Genomic DNA, 16,744 nt, shown 5'->3' on the forward strand with positions numbered 1-16,744 from the left:
AAAGAAAAACGTGACGGCCATGTTGAAAGGGCATACAATGACCGTACCCTTATCTTTTCTTATCTATTTAGTACTATCAGTTAAAAATATTGATATTACGGTTTGTATTTTATAAAATATATTTGTTTAAATGAGTTATAACATACATTTTTTAATTGCTTGTACATATTAAAACCTCTTAAAGCAATTTTTCTAGTCATTAAATCAATTATTGTTTTGACTTTCGTATAAAAATTATATTCTACTTTTAGTTTTACGAAAATGGTCGCACTGCGACGCTCTAAGACTATGGCCGTCGCGTTTTTATGTGATAAGTATCTTCAGGTCAGTGTGACCAAACAGTGAACAAAATAATCCTTCTGTTTTACGGTGTGGTCAAATAAATTTGATAATGTTACCAACCTTCGTTAATCAACTACTTGTTATCAGTAACTCTTATCAGTTCACGTTATTATTGTAAATAGTGTGTGCATTATTTTCGGCACTATAATTGTTTGGTCCTACTGCATTAAGTTTAAACCATTTGAAAACTATGTTTTTTGAAAATCTATTGTTTTGCTATGAAGTGCACTATCTGGTTTTATTTCATCTGTCGTTTCTTCCCATCTACTGTTTACCAGTTTTGTCTTCTCATCGAGTATAATACCACAGAATAAACAGAAAAGAAACTGTACACATTTTTACATGGGTTTTTATGAGACCAAGTAAAATCATGTCCTTTCCCTGAAAACCCAATTCAAGTCTAAATATAGAAACTGTGCATTTGACTTTTTTTAGAATCTGACGGTTCTTCGGACAATATCATCAAACGAAACGGTTCTGAGCACCCGTCGAAACGACCTACCAGCAGTCTGAGCCTTCAGAGTTCTAGCAGTAAGTCATTAAGCACATTACAGAATGACAATTTGATATAATTATTAATATTATCGCCCGTTTTTTGTCGATAGGTTCCAACTCGTGTGGGAGATCCAGCACAGTTAGCGTTAGCAGCGTCAACGACAACAACATCTATCATCAAGACCATGTTGACGACGGCAAGGTAAGTGGATATGTATTAACATTTTGAAATAAAAATCCGGTACAAAACAGTGTAATAAAAAACATGTTAGACTACAGATGTTAGTCAGATCTACATTCTGACTGGGGACTGAATTTGTTTAGAAGCCATAATCTCATGTTGGAGAGTTGGGCCATCAAGGCCTGTTAAGCTTCACGAAGATAATGATATCATATTAAATATAATATACAAGCAAAATCATTAGAAATTTTAATTTTAACATCACTTAAATATATAATACATCCATAACTCATAATATCAAAAAGGATTCACTTAATAATAATAATATCCTAACCTAACGAGTATCCACACTACAAGCGGATACATAGGCAAATGTATAAGTCTTTATATTCAAGTATAGGACCCTGGACTTTTTGGTACTTTTTTTATCTCCAATCTAGAATCTCTAATCTACTATCCCTAATCCATTATCTCTATTTTATCTCTACTATATTATCTCTATTTTGATCTCTAATGTATTATCTATATTTTGATCTCTAATGTAGTATCTCTAATACTCATTATCTCTATTTTGATCTCTAATTTAGTATCCCTAATATCTTATCTCTTAATCTTATATTATCTCTAATTTATGTCTCTAATCCCCCCTCCTTCCTCCGCCGCCACCAAGTGGGACGTCAGTGTGTGTCAGCGCCTCGGCCAAATTTTTAGACTGACCCCCAGCGATAAAACATGTACATGTTAAAAGTGGGTGTTAAAAGGAAATAATGGAAGAATGATTGATCATAAACAACAATCAAAGTAAGAGTATCCACACTTCATGCAGATAAATCAATACATGGATATGTCTTGCAATCTAGTATCTCTAATATTTTATCTGTTATCCACTATCTCTATTAATTCATCTCCATAATTCTCCTCCATAATACCTACACGATCTTCCTCCATAATCCTTACACGATCCTTCTTCAAAATTCTTCCATAATCCATACACGATCTTCCTCCATAATCCTTACGTAATTCTCCTCCATAATTCCTTAATACTCCTCCATAATCCATAATGCTGACGTCAGCACTGTGACAGAAAACGCGACGGACAAAATGACCTCCGGCCATAAGACATATTATTATCCATGTCGAAAAATTGGTAAAACCCATTTTGCCCATTAACCCCCCCCCCCCCCCCAATTAATATCAGCTGTTTTACCTAGCCACGTTAAAATTCCGACCGGCCTTGGTTTTTTTCGTTTCAGCTGCAGAAATCGTCGTTCTCGTCGTACTTCGACCAACCGCACTCGTTCTCCACGTTCTTGCAGAACAAGAGCGTGGACTTTTCCGGCCACGACTACGGCAACGTGATGTACTCTCCCGTGGGATCGACCACGGCCGAGACCATCATGGAAGAGTCCGAGTGCTGCCCGTCCAGGACCACCACGGCCACAGCCTCGCAGGCCCTGGGCGCTTCGGCCGTCCGGTGCATGACCGGCATCGCGTGCACCCTGCAGCTGACCCGTGGCGGTACTTCCGCCGCCGAACCGGAACCGGAAGTACTTGCTGTCCGGCACGAAGAAGGAGACGACCGAGACCAAGTGCACCGCTTCGAAGACGTCGAACAGAAGGTCCAACACATATTGGACAACATGCCGGATTACACCAACGTGACCGTGGCCGATTGCAAGTACACCACTTCGGTACAGATATAATATACAGAGTGTGCCAAAAAAGAACTGGTGGGGGGTTTCAAACGGCTGTAGGTTGTCAAGTATTCCAGCCCTACAGCGCGCTCTGGTAGGGCTTGAACGAAAGTTGTCGAGTTTCCAATGACTGCCGCTAGATGTCGCCTCTGCGCGTTCCCGCTTGAAACCCCGCCGTTCTGTTTGAGACACCCTGTATACTTGGGGGGGGGGGGGCTGCAAACATAAAAATCCACTCAAACCCACAAGACGTGACACGTGACTTGCTTCTGACCCTGTTCAGTGAAAATGTATTTATTTTTTCTTCAAATTTTCATCATTGTGTATATAGTTTTCATGCTGCTATTCGTTTAACAGTTTTTTTTGTGTAATTTGATTTCTTCGAACAAACCTATTCACGAGATTACACTATTACCCGCATATTTATAGATTTTTTTTATCTGTATAGAATATTTAAATTTATTGTCTAAGACGTACCGGTATATATATATATATATATAGCCGACTGACGATAATAATAATGTATAACCACCACTGTGTATTGCTGTATCCGCGAGTACGTTCCTATTGTAATGATAATAATATAGATTATCATCATATAAAGGAAGAATAAAAACATTATAATATGTGACTAACACCTACGATCATTCCTAATTAGCGATATTCGAGTCCGACATGTCGAGGCCTTAGTCAAATTATTTATTTTATATTATATTGTTAATTAACAGCGTTCTCGTTTGAACGTAATAGATATTTATAAGCATATACATTTAAACGTGGATATTATTGTTTGTTTGTTTTATTTTTTTTTCCATCATTTAATGTTAATTTTTATACAATTTTTTATGTTTTAAATATAAAGTTTTTGTATGAATTTTTACCCGCAAGGTTATCATTTTTTTCCCCCAGGAAAGTCCATTAAAGGTTAGATTAAAAAAAAACGTTTAAACGGGTTACATAAAAATGGTACATTGATATTTTGTTCAACAACTAGAATCGTTTGGACTGAAATCTATCCATAAGAGTAAAAACATTATTTACCTTGTAATCAGCAGAAAAGTAATCACGAAGACACGAATGACAGTGCGGCCACTTTAAATAAAAATAAATACTTTCTTTACTAAGTCGTTAAACACTGCACATCCTTATCGATTAATAGACAACTTATAGGCGATATCAAAATGTGATAGTATAATAACTGTAATAATATTAATATGTTTTGTATTACATACATGGTTGCAGTAGTGAAACAATTGCAAAAAAAAATGTACCGGTGAAATGTAACTTCGCCATTGTGGTCACACTGCGGCTCGCCTTTTTTGCTTACTTGATCAGTTCTAATATTCGTTAGCCGATTTGGATTAGCAATTGTAAAGGTATATATAATATGTGGATATAATATGTCTTTATTAGTTTTTCATAGTTAATAATAACATATTTTTAATAACACAAAAAACTCAACAACGTAGCTAAATTAATAATAATAATACCATAATTCATTACAACTGTACATAAAAGATTGAAGTGAACGTTACAATTATAACGGTTTTACTACAGTTATCATCCGGTACACTATAGTTTCATAAAAACAATGTCTAATCAATTCACATTACAATTCTATGACAAAGGTAAAAAAAAAACAGTAATAACTAATATGTTGTAATTTGATGATAAGAATTTTGATTTTAAATTTAATATACGAGGGCGGCAAATTTGCCAACGTTGAGAAAAAACATATATTATTTAACATAATAAATGAAAGGCGACTGACTAGATAAGTATAATCATCCTGCTAAGCTAAGCCAAGCTATCGAGGTCATATTTTATTTCCAAGATAATATTATAATATTACAGTTAGTAATGGCACAGCTATAAAGTTGGTAACATTGAAATATAATAATGCATTAGTTCCCTGTTTGTTTAAATTTTATCATTTTCTTGACAGAGAGGAATATATTATACGGTTTTTTTTTTTTATATTGTGATATAAAACATGACAACTTTAAAAATGTTATTTATAAATAAATTAACTTAATGAACTACTTTAAATGGTATTGTTTTTTTTTTTTTTGATATTTTCACTGTTATAATATTTATAATTTTTCTTAGTTCAACAGAAAAAACAGAGAACGTTAAAAAACGTTTGTTTGATATATGTATAGAAACACGTTAGAAGTCAGCAAATCTAATAAAGGAAAATGTCAAGTATGTTCATTAACAATGTTTAAAATTAAAAAGCAAGTTCTGTAGTTGCCGTGTTTTATGTATCAAAACACATTCCTCCCTTGACCAGATTAAACAATAGTAAATTCTCGGGCACACGTTAAATTCTCAAGTTTAAAATTAAATTCAGCAAATTGGCCATACATTAACAAATTATTATTATTATTAGAGAGTTATAATATTTATTATTATCATTATAGTTAACACAAATGTAGGCTTTCACACAATATCGTTAGATATCCATTAAAGGTGCATTGTATAATCAGAGTTGTGAAAATTCTTGTTCAAACAAAACGTTATTTAAATCATTATTTCACAAAAAACACTCTTACAAACTGTTACATAACACTTTAAAAATGATTCCCACAAATTTGTACTCAAACAATTGAATTTTAAAACTATTTCAATGATTTTTATTGGAATAAAAATATTATTCCAATAACTTTTACTAGAATAGTGTGTTGTCTAGATATGATTATTTAAATAACGATTTGTCCGAATGATGCACAACTCTGCATGCAATAACAATTATTGTAGTTTTTAAATGCAATTTTTTTGTTAAATTTAAATATTATATAGTTAACGTTTTTCTCGTTTCTTTTAATTCGATTATTATACAGAAATTACTTGGGCGCGTGTACATAATTGTACAAAACCGTCATAATATGATATAATTCATAAGAAAGAAATAATCAATTATATAGTTATAGTGCTGAGTAAGTAAAACATATTGAAAACAATTGAGTTGGACCAAAAAATGTGTTTAATAGGTACACGGTAGTAATAGGTATCGCTTTAGCTTGGGTTTCAACTTGGTTAGGAAACTTTGTTTTCTATTTAAAAAAAAAATAAAAATGTCTATGCAATTTAGTGATTTTTTTTTTTACTTGTAATTTCAAGCGTTTGCTATTAAACGGTTTCAGTGTGTTTCGGTTCGCGAGGTCTGGTGAAGAAAGAGATGATGTCGATCGGCAAAGGAAATACAATCGTGGAATTCTTCTCGGCCGATATTGTGTTTAAGGTCTGAGAACAAAAATATAACAAGTATGTTGATATATATTATGTATACATATTGACCACGTGTAGACAAGTGAACATAGTGTACAACACGAGAGTCGTTAAACGATTTGCCAGATGTGCAATGTGTACAAAAATTAGCTTATTGCACAAATCCGTATGTGTGAGAATTCCTCGAGAAAGCCAATTGAGGATCTTATGCCACGTTATTAATAGAATATATTATATTGTTTTGGTTAACGGCTGTTGGCGTCGCTTGGGTCCTTATAAGACCTTAGCAACTCCTCTTCGAGCAACGCCGCCAACCATAAATAAGAGCTAAAATTGTTGCTTTGACCAGACAAAACCTTTCTGGGAATATAACTTGGACCCAAACTCCAAAAATAGGAAAATGTCAGATCTACAAAATGTATGGAATGCACACTTCCGAATGGGTGACTAAGTGAAACGATCAAACTCCCAGTTTTGATTGACAAAGGTCAACTAGAGAAGCATCCCTGTGCATACCGGGATCATTAAAGCTGTCAGGAATTGAGGTTGACACTGTAGATTCTTGGTCAGAGACTTGGAGGAAGTTCTTGGCCTGTTGTAGAGTGCTTACCGGAGTCCTGTGAGATCCCGAATAGTGGAATCAAACGTGTCAAACCTATTCTAAAAAAAACTAACGAGTATCCGAATACATTAGCCCACGTTCAAGTGACCCTGGTATATTTCTTATCTCTAATCTCTAATCTCTTACCACATATCTCTTATACTTTATCTCCAATCTAGTATTTCTAATGACATCTCTATTTTTATCTCTAGTCTATAATATCTAATCTAGTATCTCTATTACAATATATATTTTATATCATATCTCTAAGCCATTATCTTTATTTTTCTCTCTAATTTTTTTCTTCTAAGCCGGTATCTTTATTTTTATCTCTTATCTCTTATTCTTCTTTTTTAATTTAATTTCTCTAATCGTCTTATCTCTATTTTCATTCTCTAATCTAGTATCTCTAATACATTATCTTTTATCCGTTATCTCTATTTTTCTCTCTAATCTTTTTTTCTAATCTGTTATTATTTTTTTCTTTTATCTCTTATATCTCTATTTAATCACTTATCTCTATTTTTATCTCTACTCTCATTATCTATTATCTATATATATATATATATATATATATATATATAAAATATGAATGTCTGTCTGTTTGTTTGTCTGTCCTTTATGCATTAGTACACCATTCATCCGATCGCCATGAAACATTGGGAAGTTGTTGAGTACACTCCCGCGAACCTAACTGGCATAGTACTTTACGAAAATTCCACCCCTAAGGGTGGCCTCAAACACGAACTTTGTACTTTAAATACGAAATGTAAATAAATTAAATGTGTGTAACCATGGTAACCCAAAATAAACACTTGGTTTGTAACCATAGTAACCGCGGTACTCGAGCAAATGGATGATTAAAGGAACAGGCCGATTCTATGTACCACGATTCTGGACAAGCTTTTAACTGTTGGAACGGATCTGGGACCAGGACTGGGGCCCTTGAGTAAGAGGAGGACATAATAACCGAAAAAAGTGTCACAAAAACGCTGCCACGCTGTTATCTGATAATATAACATATTAGAGATTAGAAATGAGGGATGGTGGTGGGAATGGGGATATGAGAATTATTTTACTTAGCCCTGGCAGACTAAATCTCGGGCAACGCCGGGTCCGGACAGCCTGTCTCTAATAAAGTACCTCTATTCTTATCTCTAATCTAATCTCCCGCCGCCGAATGTGACATCCAGCGTTACGTTTCGGTCAAAATGTTTAGGTCCTGACCCCCAGCGATAAAACATAATATACATTTTGAAACCGTCACCTGTAAGTATCTGAGCTGTAAAGCGGCCGGAGAATCGCTTATGACTTCGGATGCTTCGCGAAGAGCCCTCGACGCTTTCTGTTCTCCTTCGGCAGCGATCACCTTAGCTCGGGCTTCTCGAGCGGCTTCGGCCTCGGCCGCCATGGCCCTTTGGAGTTGCACGGGCAGCCTAACGTCTTTGCTAGAACACACAACGAGTACGCCGAGGAGGAGTCAGTGTTCGATTTCAGTTTAAAAATTGTTTATCGTCAATTTACATTTCCACTCTTTCCACTTTGATCCCCCACGATTCCGTAGCTTCGTCCAACGAGGCTTGCATTGTCTTCGATATGGCGTCCCGGTCGCTGAGGATTTCGTGCAAGGGTCTGGTGCCCAGCACGTTCCTCAGTGTGGTCTGCGCCAATAATCTGGTGGACTGATGTGCGTTGGCCACGTTAGCGATGGATATGGTAGCGTTGCACACCCGGTAGTACACCACGGCGTCCACGGACACGGTCACACTGTCTTTGGTCAATACCTGTATGAGACACATAAAGACTACAACCGGATACATATAGGCACATGTACATGTTTTTACGTTCAAGTATAAGACCCTGGTACTTTTCTTGTCTCTAATCTCTTACCGCATATCTCTTATATTTTATCTCTAAACTAGTATTTCTAATATATAATCTATATTTTCCTCTCTTATCTCGTTTCACTAATCTAGTATCACTAATATATTTTCCCTTTACTGTTATCTCTATTTTTTATCTCTTATCTATTATTTCTAATATATTATCTCTATTTTTTTCTTTAATATCTAATCTCTATTGTTATCTCTAATCCATTATCTCTTATTTCTTTTTTTAAATCTAGTATCTCTAATATCCTATCTCTTATCCGTTGTCTCTAATCTAGTATTTCTAATATCTTATCTCTATTTTTATCTTTAATCTATAGTCTATTCACCGTAAGTTGACCCACTTTGTGATTTGTTTTCTGTGATCATCTGTATAATATATTATACAGACTATAGTATCTCTAATATCTTGTCTCTAATCTAGTATTTCTAATATGTAATATCTAATGCATTATCTCTATTTTTTCTCTAATATCTTATCTCTACTGTTATTTCACTAATCAAATGTCTCTTATCGTTTATGATAAACGGTTTATCTCTAACCAATGGTTTCTTATCACTAATCCCTTATCGGCTGACGTCATCGGGTGCCAAACCATCCATCTTTTCTTTGGTCAACCACAAACACTAAATATTTACTTACTTTTTACTATTTTATTTACCTTTATGTATGTTAGCGTACATATGTGATCTATATTTTGAGTATCAATAAACTCAATATACTTATTTTTTAAGCTAAACTAGTGAAAACGGCCTCTAGTCAATAACTTAGTATGCTACATTTAGTGAGTGCTACGGTTTTAATATCCTAAGTTTAAAAATAAAATTAGCAACACATATTTTGTCTTCAAGGTGAATTGGGTAGATTAGATGGTAAAGGTATTCTTGGTAGAATATATTTGACAATAATCGATTTAAATATAGGTTTTAGTGTCATTCCTATACTACTTAGTGAATGAGGGTCGTGAACGTAAGGAGTTATATGGAAATATTATATTAAACTATTAATCGGTTTTTGATATTCCTATGACTTTCTAATCACGATATTTCTCAATAAATAAAAGGTTTTTTTTCCTTTTGGTTGTTGACGCCTATAATTTAATATTTGTTTTACAAAATTCTCAACTAGACGACCATGTCTTAGAAAGTGTGTATTATGGTTTTGCTCTATTCCGAAAAAATAGAAGTCAAGAATACTATAGAACAACATAATAATACTAAGATATTATAACTAAACTTTTGACAGACAACAAACGTCGTTCTACATAAGTGGGTCAAATAGAAAATAATTTGTAATTTATTATTTACACCAATACAGGCTTATAGCATTATGCATAATGTATTAGCAATGACGTGGGACAGAGAAGTATTTTTTTGTATACCGAAAACCATACTTTCCCGTTTCTTTATCAATAAGTTATTGACAATATGTATACCTATTAAAACGCTTGAGAATGTTAGCTTAATGTTCAGTTTTAATGAAAAATTGCCTATACAATGCGCCTTAATAAATGCCAACGTAGAGACCCATTATATAATAAAATTGTACCAAAATATCATTCCTCGCATAACGACACGGTTGGCAATTTAGCTTTATGCCGTTTTTCGCGCAACAATGAGACCGACAAATATAATATACTGGTATTTTATTAGTGTATGTTTTTATATACATTTTACAGTCACTCACACATGGCCCGTTAACGCCTAACACTATAATAATATTCACATTGAAAATAATGGCATTCTAAATATCATTCGCGTGACCTACACACACACACACACACATCATATTGTAGTTTGTACATTATTGTGTTCACATGTTTTGGCTTGGCTTGTAATCAAATACTACAAATATACATGAAAAGTCGTCGACTCAGAATTTTCTCAAATCAAGGAATCCTTAGCCTTAGACAGTTGATTAGCGATAAGAAATAGCTGATAAGGTATGAGTGATAAGAGATAAGATAGTAGACCTAGCCCCTTAGTATATTTGGTATAATGTATAAAATATACGGTTTTACGTTTCTATACAACAAAAAAAAAAAACGTTACATTTCTAACCTAACCGACTGGTGCGAGAGACGTGGATTGTGTCAATAGAAAATATACTATACTTAGAAGGCGTTTTGACATTTTCTTTTTTCTAAAAAAAATACCTACCTCTTGCGGTGGCACATCGTAAGTGCGCGTTCTGAGATCGACTCGAGCGTAGTTGTCAATGCAAGGCAATATGAAAAACATCCCTGGAAAAAAAAACATGTCCATTGCATTTATATTTTATATTATGTGTATATTTAAACGGTCTCCGTCTACACACGCTTACCGGGTCCCTTAGCACCGCCGGACACTAAACGTCCCAGTCGGAATATAACGGCTCTCTCGTATTCCTGAACGACCTGAAAAAAACGACACAAATGAATGTATAAAACGGCATTGTACTAGTGTATGTGTAATGTTTTTTTCAAAAACGATCACCGACTTTAAAGCAAACGAACAACGAAAACGGAAACGTGACGACGACCAGCGCCCATGCGCATCCGGTTAGGAATTTTCCGCAAATGCCCGGATCGGCCGGCGTGCTGTCTTCGGCTGCAACATATCATAATATTTAGTTAAACTTAGTTAAATTATAAATTGTCAGTCCCTTAAAAAAATTGCATGTAAATTTTCATGTCGCCACAGCTGATGACGTCTGCTGATAAGGGAGCGTGATCAGTGATAAGAAATGTTCATCCAGACTCGACGATTTCATCTCTGTCCAATCGCAAATCTCTAGTGAAAGTGAACGTAATGGGAAGGGAATATTAGGAGAAGAGGAAAAAGGGACAGACTAAAAAAATAACTTAAAAACATTTAACCGTAGATAAGTTATCTCTTATCTCTATCTGAAAGTGTAACGCGAAAATGGCGACACGAAATTTCTCGTATCCAGCCCAGAGGGTGGCCATATAGTAGTTTTAATGTGACGCAAAGAATAAGACTAAAGTCAGTCTGCCTAGTTAGAGGACAAAAAAAATACCGTTCAATATATCGTGGTGATCAATCGCATCAATGGCAATAGTATTTTTGAAAAAAACCATAACATTTTAAGATAAGGAGTACACATTTTTTTTGATCATACATGTGAATTTTTTTTCTTTTGTGTGGCCATACTGGTTTTAGTCATACTATTAACTTCACTATCGCATACAAGCTAGTATACATAATATAATAGTTGATCTGTTTATATTATTACTCTATTATCCAACCTCGTGCACTCGAAACTAAATACAAATCAATTTATCTGCTTAGTTGTGTTTCGGTAAAAAAAACATTATAAACGTTGTTTATGAGCGTGTTGGTATTAAAAAAAGTAATACTTATAACAAAAAATCCTAATTACCACTACAGTAATAAATGTAGGTACACAATAGCCGTTTAAGTTTATACTTGAGATTTTTCGAAAATCGCCTACACCGAACTCTTGTTTTTTGTTTTTCAGTCGATTTTGCTGTAACGTGCAAAATTTATATTTATCTCCGAGTGCCTCGTTCATGATGTACCTGTATATAAAGTCATTAGTCAACCGTACTTCAATGTCAGAGTGCAAAAGATAATCAGTAGGTGTACTGTTGCCAGGAAATCTGATATATCACATAAAAGTTCTATTGTCCTCGCTGCTGACAAGTACCATTAAAATTACCAGATGAAAACTGAACGAGTTTGATATAATAAAAAAAAAGGGATTGTTGTTTTAAAAATGGCTCAAATTTCGAAGCCAGAAGGTGTGTTTGAAGTCTTTATTTTTTTTATAAAATGTTTAATTAATACTTTGAAGCTTCTCAAAATTCGAATTGTAGTCTCAACCTTTATTAGTAGGTATTATTTATTTATTTTCATTCCTAGTATATTTTTATAAACAGAAAACTGGGCTGCACTACAACTATTTGAAGTCCATCTATTGTGTGTGATCCAGGATAGTTTTATAGTGTTAATATTGATTGTATTATTTTTTTTTTAAACTACTCGTGATTTGATTTAAAAAGTGCCAGAATACATTTCAAGGTTTACACGACTTGGACACTTTCAAGCTGTTCGAGTGGGCATTGTTGAATTAATTTATTATTTGTGAATATAGGCATTGATCGAAAGTATATATTGGACACAATTATTTGGCCAAAACGATTTAAATAATTTATTTAAAACCCTCGTACGTTTTCATTTTTAAATGTTTACAGTAGGAGTTTATTTTCAAAAGCCTTTTTATGTTTTAACATATTAAAGCTAGTTGGATTTCGTCCAACGTGTCAAAATTAAAATCAATTAAAATAAAGCGATGTATTATATTAGCTAAAGTGCAAAATAATGTTTTTCATACATCAAATATATTATATTCTACACAACAGTTTTCATACATAAAATGCAGACATATATAATTATTGAATTTAGATATAGTCAATCACAAGGTGTATAATACTGGCAAAGTGCTAAAATGTATACCTAGTTTGTTTTATTTTTTAATATATAATTTTGTATTTTAGGTATAAACTTCTAATAAAACATATTACTTATACTTGTCACGATAAACTCTAAAAAAACAGTATAATACATAGTAATACTTTTTTCGGGGGGGTTGAATGCAATTAACTAATGAAATATATTTTACAGATGACTAAATTACTTTGTTTTTTTTCTAAACGCATTAAAATAATTAAAACCGTCGACTTGACAAATGACATTTATCTAAAAACGGTTTGCCGTTCATATATATATTATAATAAAGGCCACTAAATATATATATTTGATGATTTCAATCCTAAATAAACCATTACGGTGGCCTGTGGACACGCACAGTGTTAATTTAAATAAACATATTTTATTATTTCACGAGCAGTCCATTTCGAGTAAAGATAATTGGTATTTTTTATTGATTTAAAAATGGAAAATTATTCAAATTAATTGGGAAAAAACGCTAGTTAAAGTAAATTGTAAAATTAAGCTTTATAAGTACAACACAACAAGACAACACTAACGGGGCACGACCGGATCTCAGCATTCCCTATTTGAGTTTATTAATATAATTTTTTTTTTAGTATTTTCAGTTTATTGTTTTTTTTTTTTTTAAAGAAATAAACCGACGTCGTTTTATATGTTTCCACTTTCGACCCCGTTTGCTTCTAATTTTGTTCCAAGCACTTAAACCACCGTCACACTTTTGTCGTTTGCACAAATGGTTTTTTTATTAATATTTGGCCCTAACCGGTTAATTGGCAACATTCACTTGGTCAGTTATTTTGGATAAATTCATCCATTCATTCAATACTGTGCTCGTTGTGAAATTATTTTCATTTATTCGGATGAATATTTGGTTACCCATTTTAAACAAAAAAATATCAATTTACGGATTTGTACCTTTCATGGTTAACTTAAAACAATATGAATGTATATCAATTTATCTATTAGTGTTTATACGGATATACTGAAGTATAAAATATGGCTGTGAATAAGTAAGTAATAAGCTTATACAACAATAAAATAATTTAGATATTTTATGCACTGAATATAATTATTATTATAATATTATCTAACGATTGTCCAGATCTAAAGACTTGCCTCGAGAAATTTTATACTTATATGCATATTATACAAAAAAAAAACCCGCTGGATTCGCGCTACTTTCGTGACCATATTTCGTGTCGTTTTCGAGCTGGAGGCCAAGGCTAAAGCTTGGAACACCACGCTAATATAATTTACAATTTTCCATTACACAAAAAACAGAAATAGTATAGTAAGCAACTGTTAACAGCTAAGAATAACGGATACATCTTTTTTTGGTTATCTATCACGGCAAGTCGGGTGCTATATTGCATTCTCCGTGTTTTTGTATAATTAATATAAAAATTAATTAACATAAGCTTAGCAGGTGTCTAGTACTTACTTTTGCTCGCTCCTAGGTATAAGCGATAAACGCCATTAACTAATTAGAATTTAACGTTTTTAATTATTATATCTGATAAAACGCGTTATTAAAAAGCCGTCGCGCCACCTATTTATCTCAAGGAGTGGCATTCTTTATCGAAAAATCTCAAGTTTACAATGATAACAATTTTTTTTTTGTCAGACCATATTAGCCAATTAGCAGTTTTCTTGTTTTATTTAAAATTTACCCCTAATACATAACTACACACATTAAGTTTTAACTCATGTCTATTCGGTGTTTTTTTTTAAGGCAAAAACACTTGTTAAAAAATTGAAAATTATTACATTTTGGAAGGAATGGCATACCACACGAACGCAGAGTTGGGCGTTTTTTATTCGAAAAATCAGTAATCATGATTACAATTGTAATTTTTAATCATCGAACATATGATTACATTTATCATTCAATTGTAGTCTTGAAATTAATTTAAAAAATTGTTTACCCGCCCTAGGCTTTCTCTAAAATGTATTATATATAAACATATATATAGTGTTCCACAATGATTTGACCTTATCTAAAAGAAATCTAAATAATTTATTTTTTTAACTCTTTTTTTTTTCTAAATATTTCGTTAGCCAACAACAAACGGTTAATTTTTTGGAATATAAAAAATCTAAAATCATTACCTGTCATTTTTTAATTTGTATAATTAATAGTTTTACTTGAAAACCCTTTTTGAGTTTTAATAACGTTCATTATAGTCTTTACTTTTCAATTTTTAAACGACAAAACAATAAAACAATAAAACTCATATTCAAATCAACAAGGAATATTTTTTTTTTTGGGGGGGGGGCTAAATTTTAATCAAAGGGCTAAGCCCCCCCCCCATCCCCTAGTTGCATCACTGAGCCTAAGACGGTTAAAAACATATAATCATTAATCATTTCACGATTACAATTGAATGATTACAGTAATCATGATTACAAATTAATGATTAATGTAATCATGATTACAAATAAATGATTAATTTAATCATGATTACAGTAATCATACCTACATGATTGCTTTTCTGATTATGATTACAAATTATCTAACACTATGATTACTGATTACAATGCATTGTAATCATTAATCATTAATCAGATTACAATTTGCCCAACACATGTAAATAAGTGTTAATTGTAAGTAGAAGAAATTTACTTGGTTTGACATTCTTAGACTTAAAATATAATGTTGAAAAAAAGGATTTTTTTACTTTTTTTTCAAACAGTCTTAAAAACCGATTGCCAGGTCAACCAGATTTTATAGTTGTCTTTCGAATAAATCAATGTATTTATTTTTAATGTATTATGTTAATCTAACCATTATGGCGCCGAGTGTTACTGTGGTAATTTTTCAATATCGATTAAAACCTTTTGTTTTGTACTTTTGTTATGACATCCACAAACATAAACAATACTCGATACACGCAATAGGGGAGAATAATAGTAAACAGATATTGTCGACGGGGTCGGTTCGAAAAATATTATCCCTGTCGAGTAGTAGTGACAACAACCGTTGTTTTCTGTGAAATTAAAACCCCTAAAGTTCTTTTCTATATGATTTGTGTACATTTGATAAATCAGCTGTGAGTATTTTTAGTATTACTAGAATATATTTTATTGCAAGCTATTTGAGGTATTGCCAAGTATCGCCTATGCTTTATTTCTCGTGCATTTTCTTACCTCCGATGATCCGGTGTCTTTGGTCGACGGTGGTTCTCCTGGTCGAGTCAACGTGGTTGGCCAGGTCGATGACTTCGGTGGAATCGGCATTTTGCATTTTCCAACAGGTCCTTGGCGCGTTTACTAGCGTTCCTCCTGGTAAGTACGAAACAAGCACAGGTCTGTCTCTCCGAAAAGGCTTCAAACTTCTCTCTGACGGACACCACTGTTTGTGTGGTGGGACGCGTGATAAACGACTTTTGGATTGGCCCTTTTTTAATATGGGGGTCCCTGTTGCGGCGACCCAGAGAGACTTTTGTCCTAGTTTCTTTTTCTTAAAAAAAAAAAAAAAAACGTTAATATTTTATTCAAAAACCTCAACTACCGGCACGCGGACCGTGTGTCGTCGGTCGTACAACTTTAATGCGAATGGTTCGGCCCCGGTGGGTTACACTTGTAGCAGCCCCCTGACGCCCCGTAATATTGATCCACCCGGAAAGGAGGCTTTGTGTGTGGTGTTTTTCCACTTTTCCACCTTCCTCGCTATACCTATACATATACTGTCAACGGTTCTCGGTATCATAATGGAAGTCTATAATTACATTATTCCAGCGTATTACAACATCGACGGGTGTATAATTATTTTGAAAAAAAAACACATTAAAAAGCTCAATTATTGTTTTTAATAGTAATAAAAATAAAAAAAAAA

At 33.2% G+C, this 16,744-nt stretch overlaps 2 protein-coding genes across 2 annotated transcripts in view; one reads left to right on the forward strand and one right to left on the reverse strand.

The window, feature by feature from the left end:
• The window catches only part of LOC126832787 (phosphoinositide 3-kinase adapter protein 1), a 33,765-nt gene extending 30,236 nt beyond the window's left edge, over nucleotides 1-3,529 (forward strand). Inside the window, 3 exon segments of the mRNA XM_050563735.1 lie at nucleotides 778-873; nucleotides 948-1,039; nucleotides 2,272-3,529. Of these exon segments, the coding sequence (XP_050419692.1) occupies nucleotides 778-873; nucleotides 948-1,039; nucleotides 2,272-2,721 (638 nt within the window). The 3' untranslated portion in view covers nucleotides 2,722-3,529.
• Nucleotides 3,530-4,154: 625 nt separating this feature from the next.
• LOC126832725 (band 7 protein AGAP004871-like) lies at nucleotides 4,155-16,440 on the reverse strand. Its single transcript, XM_050563607.1, has 7 exons — nucleotides 16,057-16,440; nucleotides 10,913-11,022; nucleotides 10,757-10,829; nucleotides 10,594-10,676; nucleotides 8,069-8,328; nucleotides 7,812-7,992; nucleotides 4,155-5,958 (listed from the first exon to the last, which is right to left on the reverse strand). The coding sequence occupies exons 1-7, from the start codon at nucleotides 16,151-16,153 to the stop codon at nucleotides 5,845-5,847; spliced, it is 918 nt and encodes a 305-aa protein (XP_050419564.1). The 5' UTR covers nucleotides 16,154-16,440; the 3' UTR covers nucleotides 4,155-5,844.
• Nucleotides 16,441-16,744: the final 304 nt, after the last annotated feature.

Source organism: Adelges cooleyi, unplaced genomic scaffold (assembly GCF_023614345.1).
Source record: "Adelges cooleyi isolate 19-005CV unplaced genomic scaffold, UGA_ACOO_1.1 ACOO_flye_CR_arks_rails_tigmint_CR_PRNA_167, whole genome shotgun sequence".
In the NCBI taxonomy this organism is placed as follows: Eukaryota; Metazoa; Arthropoda; class Insecta; order Hemiptera; family Adelgidae; genus Adelges; species Adelges cooleyi.

Coding starts and splice junctions, on each gene's coding strand:
- LOC126832725 (XM_050563607.1), bottom strand. CDS start 16,153: ATGCAAAATGCCGATTCCACCGAAGTCATCGACCTGGCCAACCACGTT. Junction 10,677..10,756: donor CGGCGGTGCTAAGGGACCCG/GTAAGCGTGTGT, acceptor TTTTTTTTCCAG/GGATGTTTTTCATATTGCCT. Junction 8,329..10,593: donor ACGATGTGCCACCGCAAGAG/GTAGGTATTTTT, acceptor TGTCTCATACAG/GTATTGACCAAAGACAGTGT.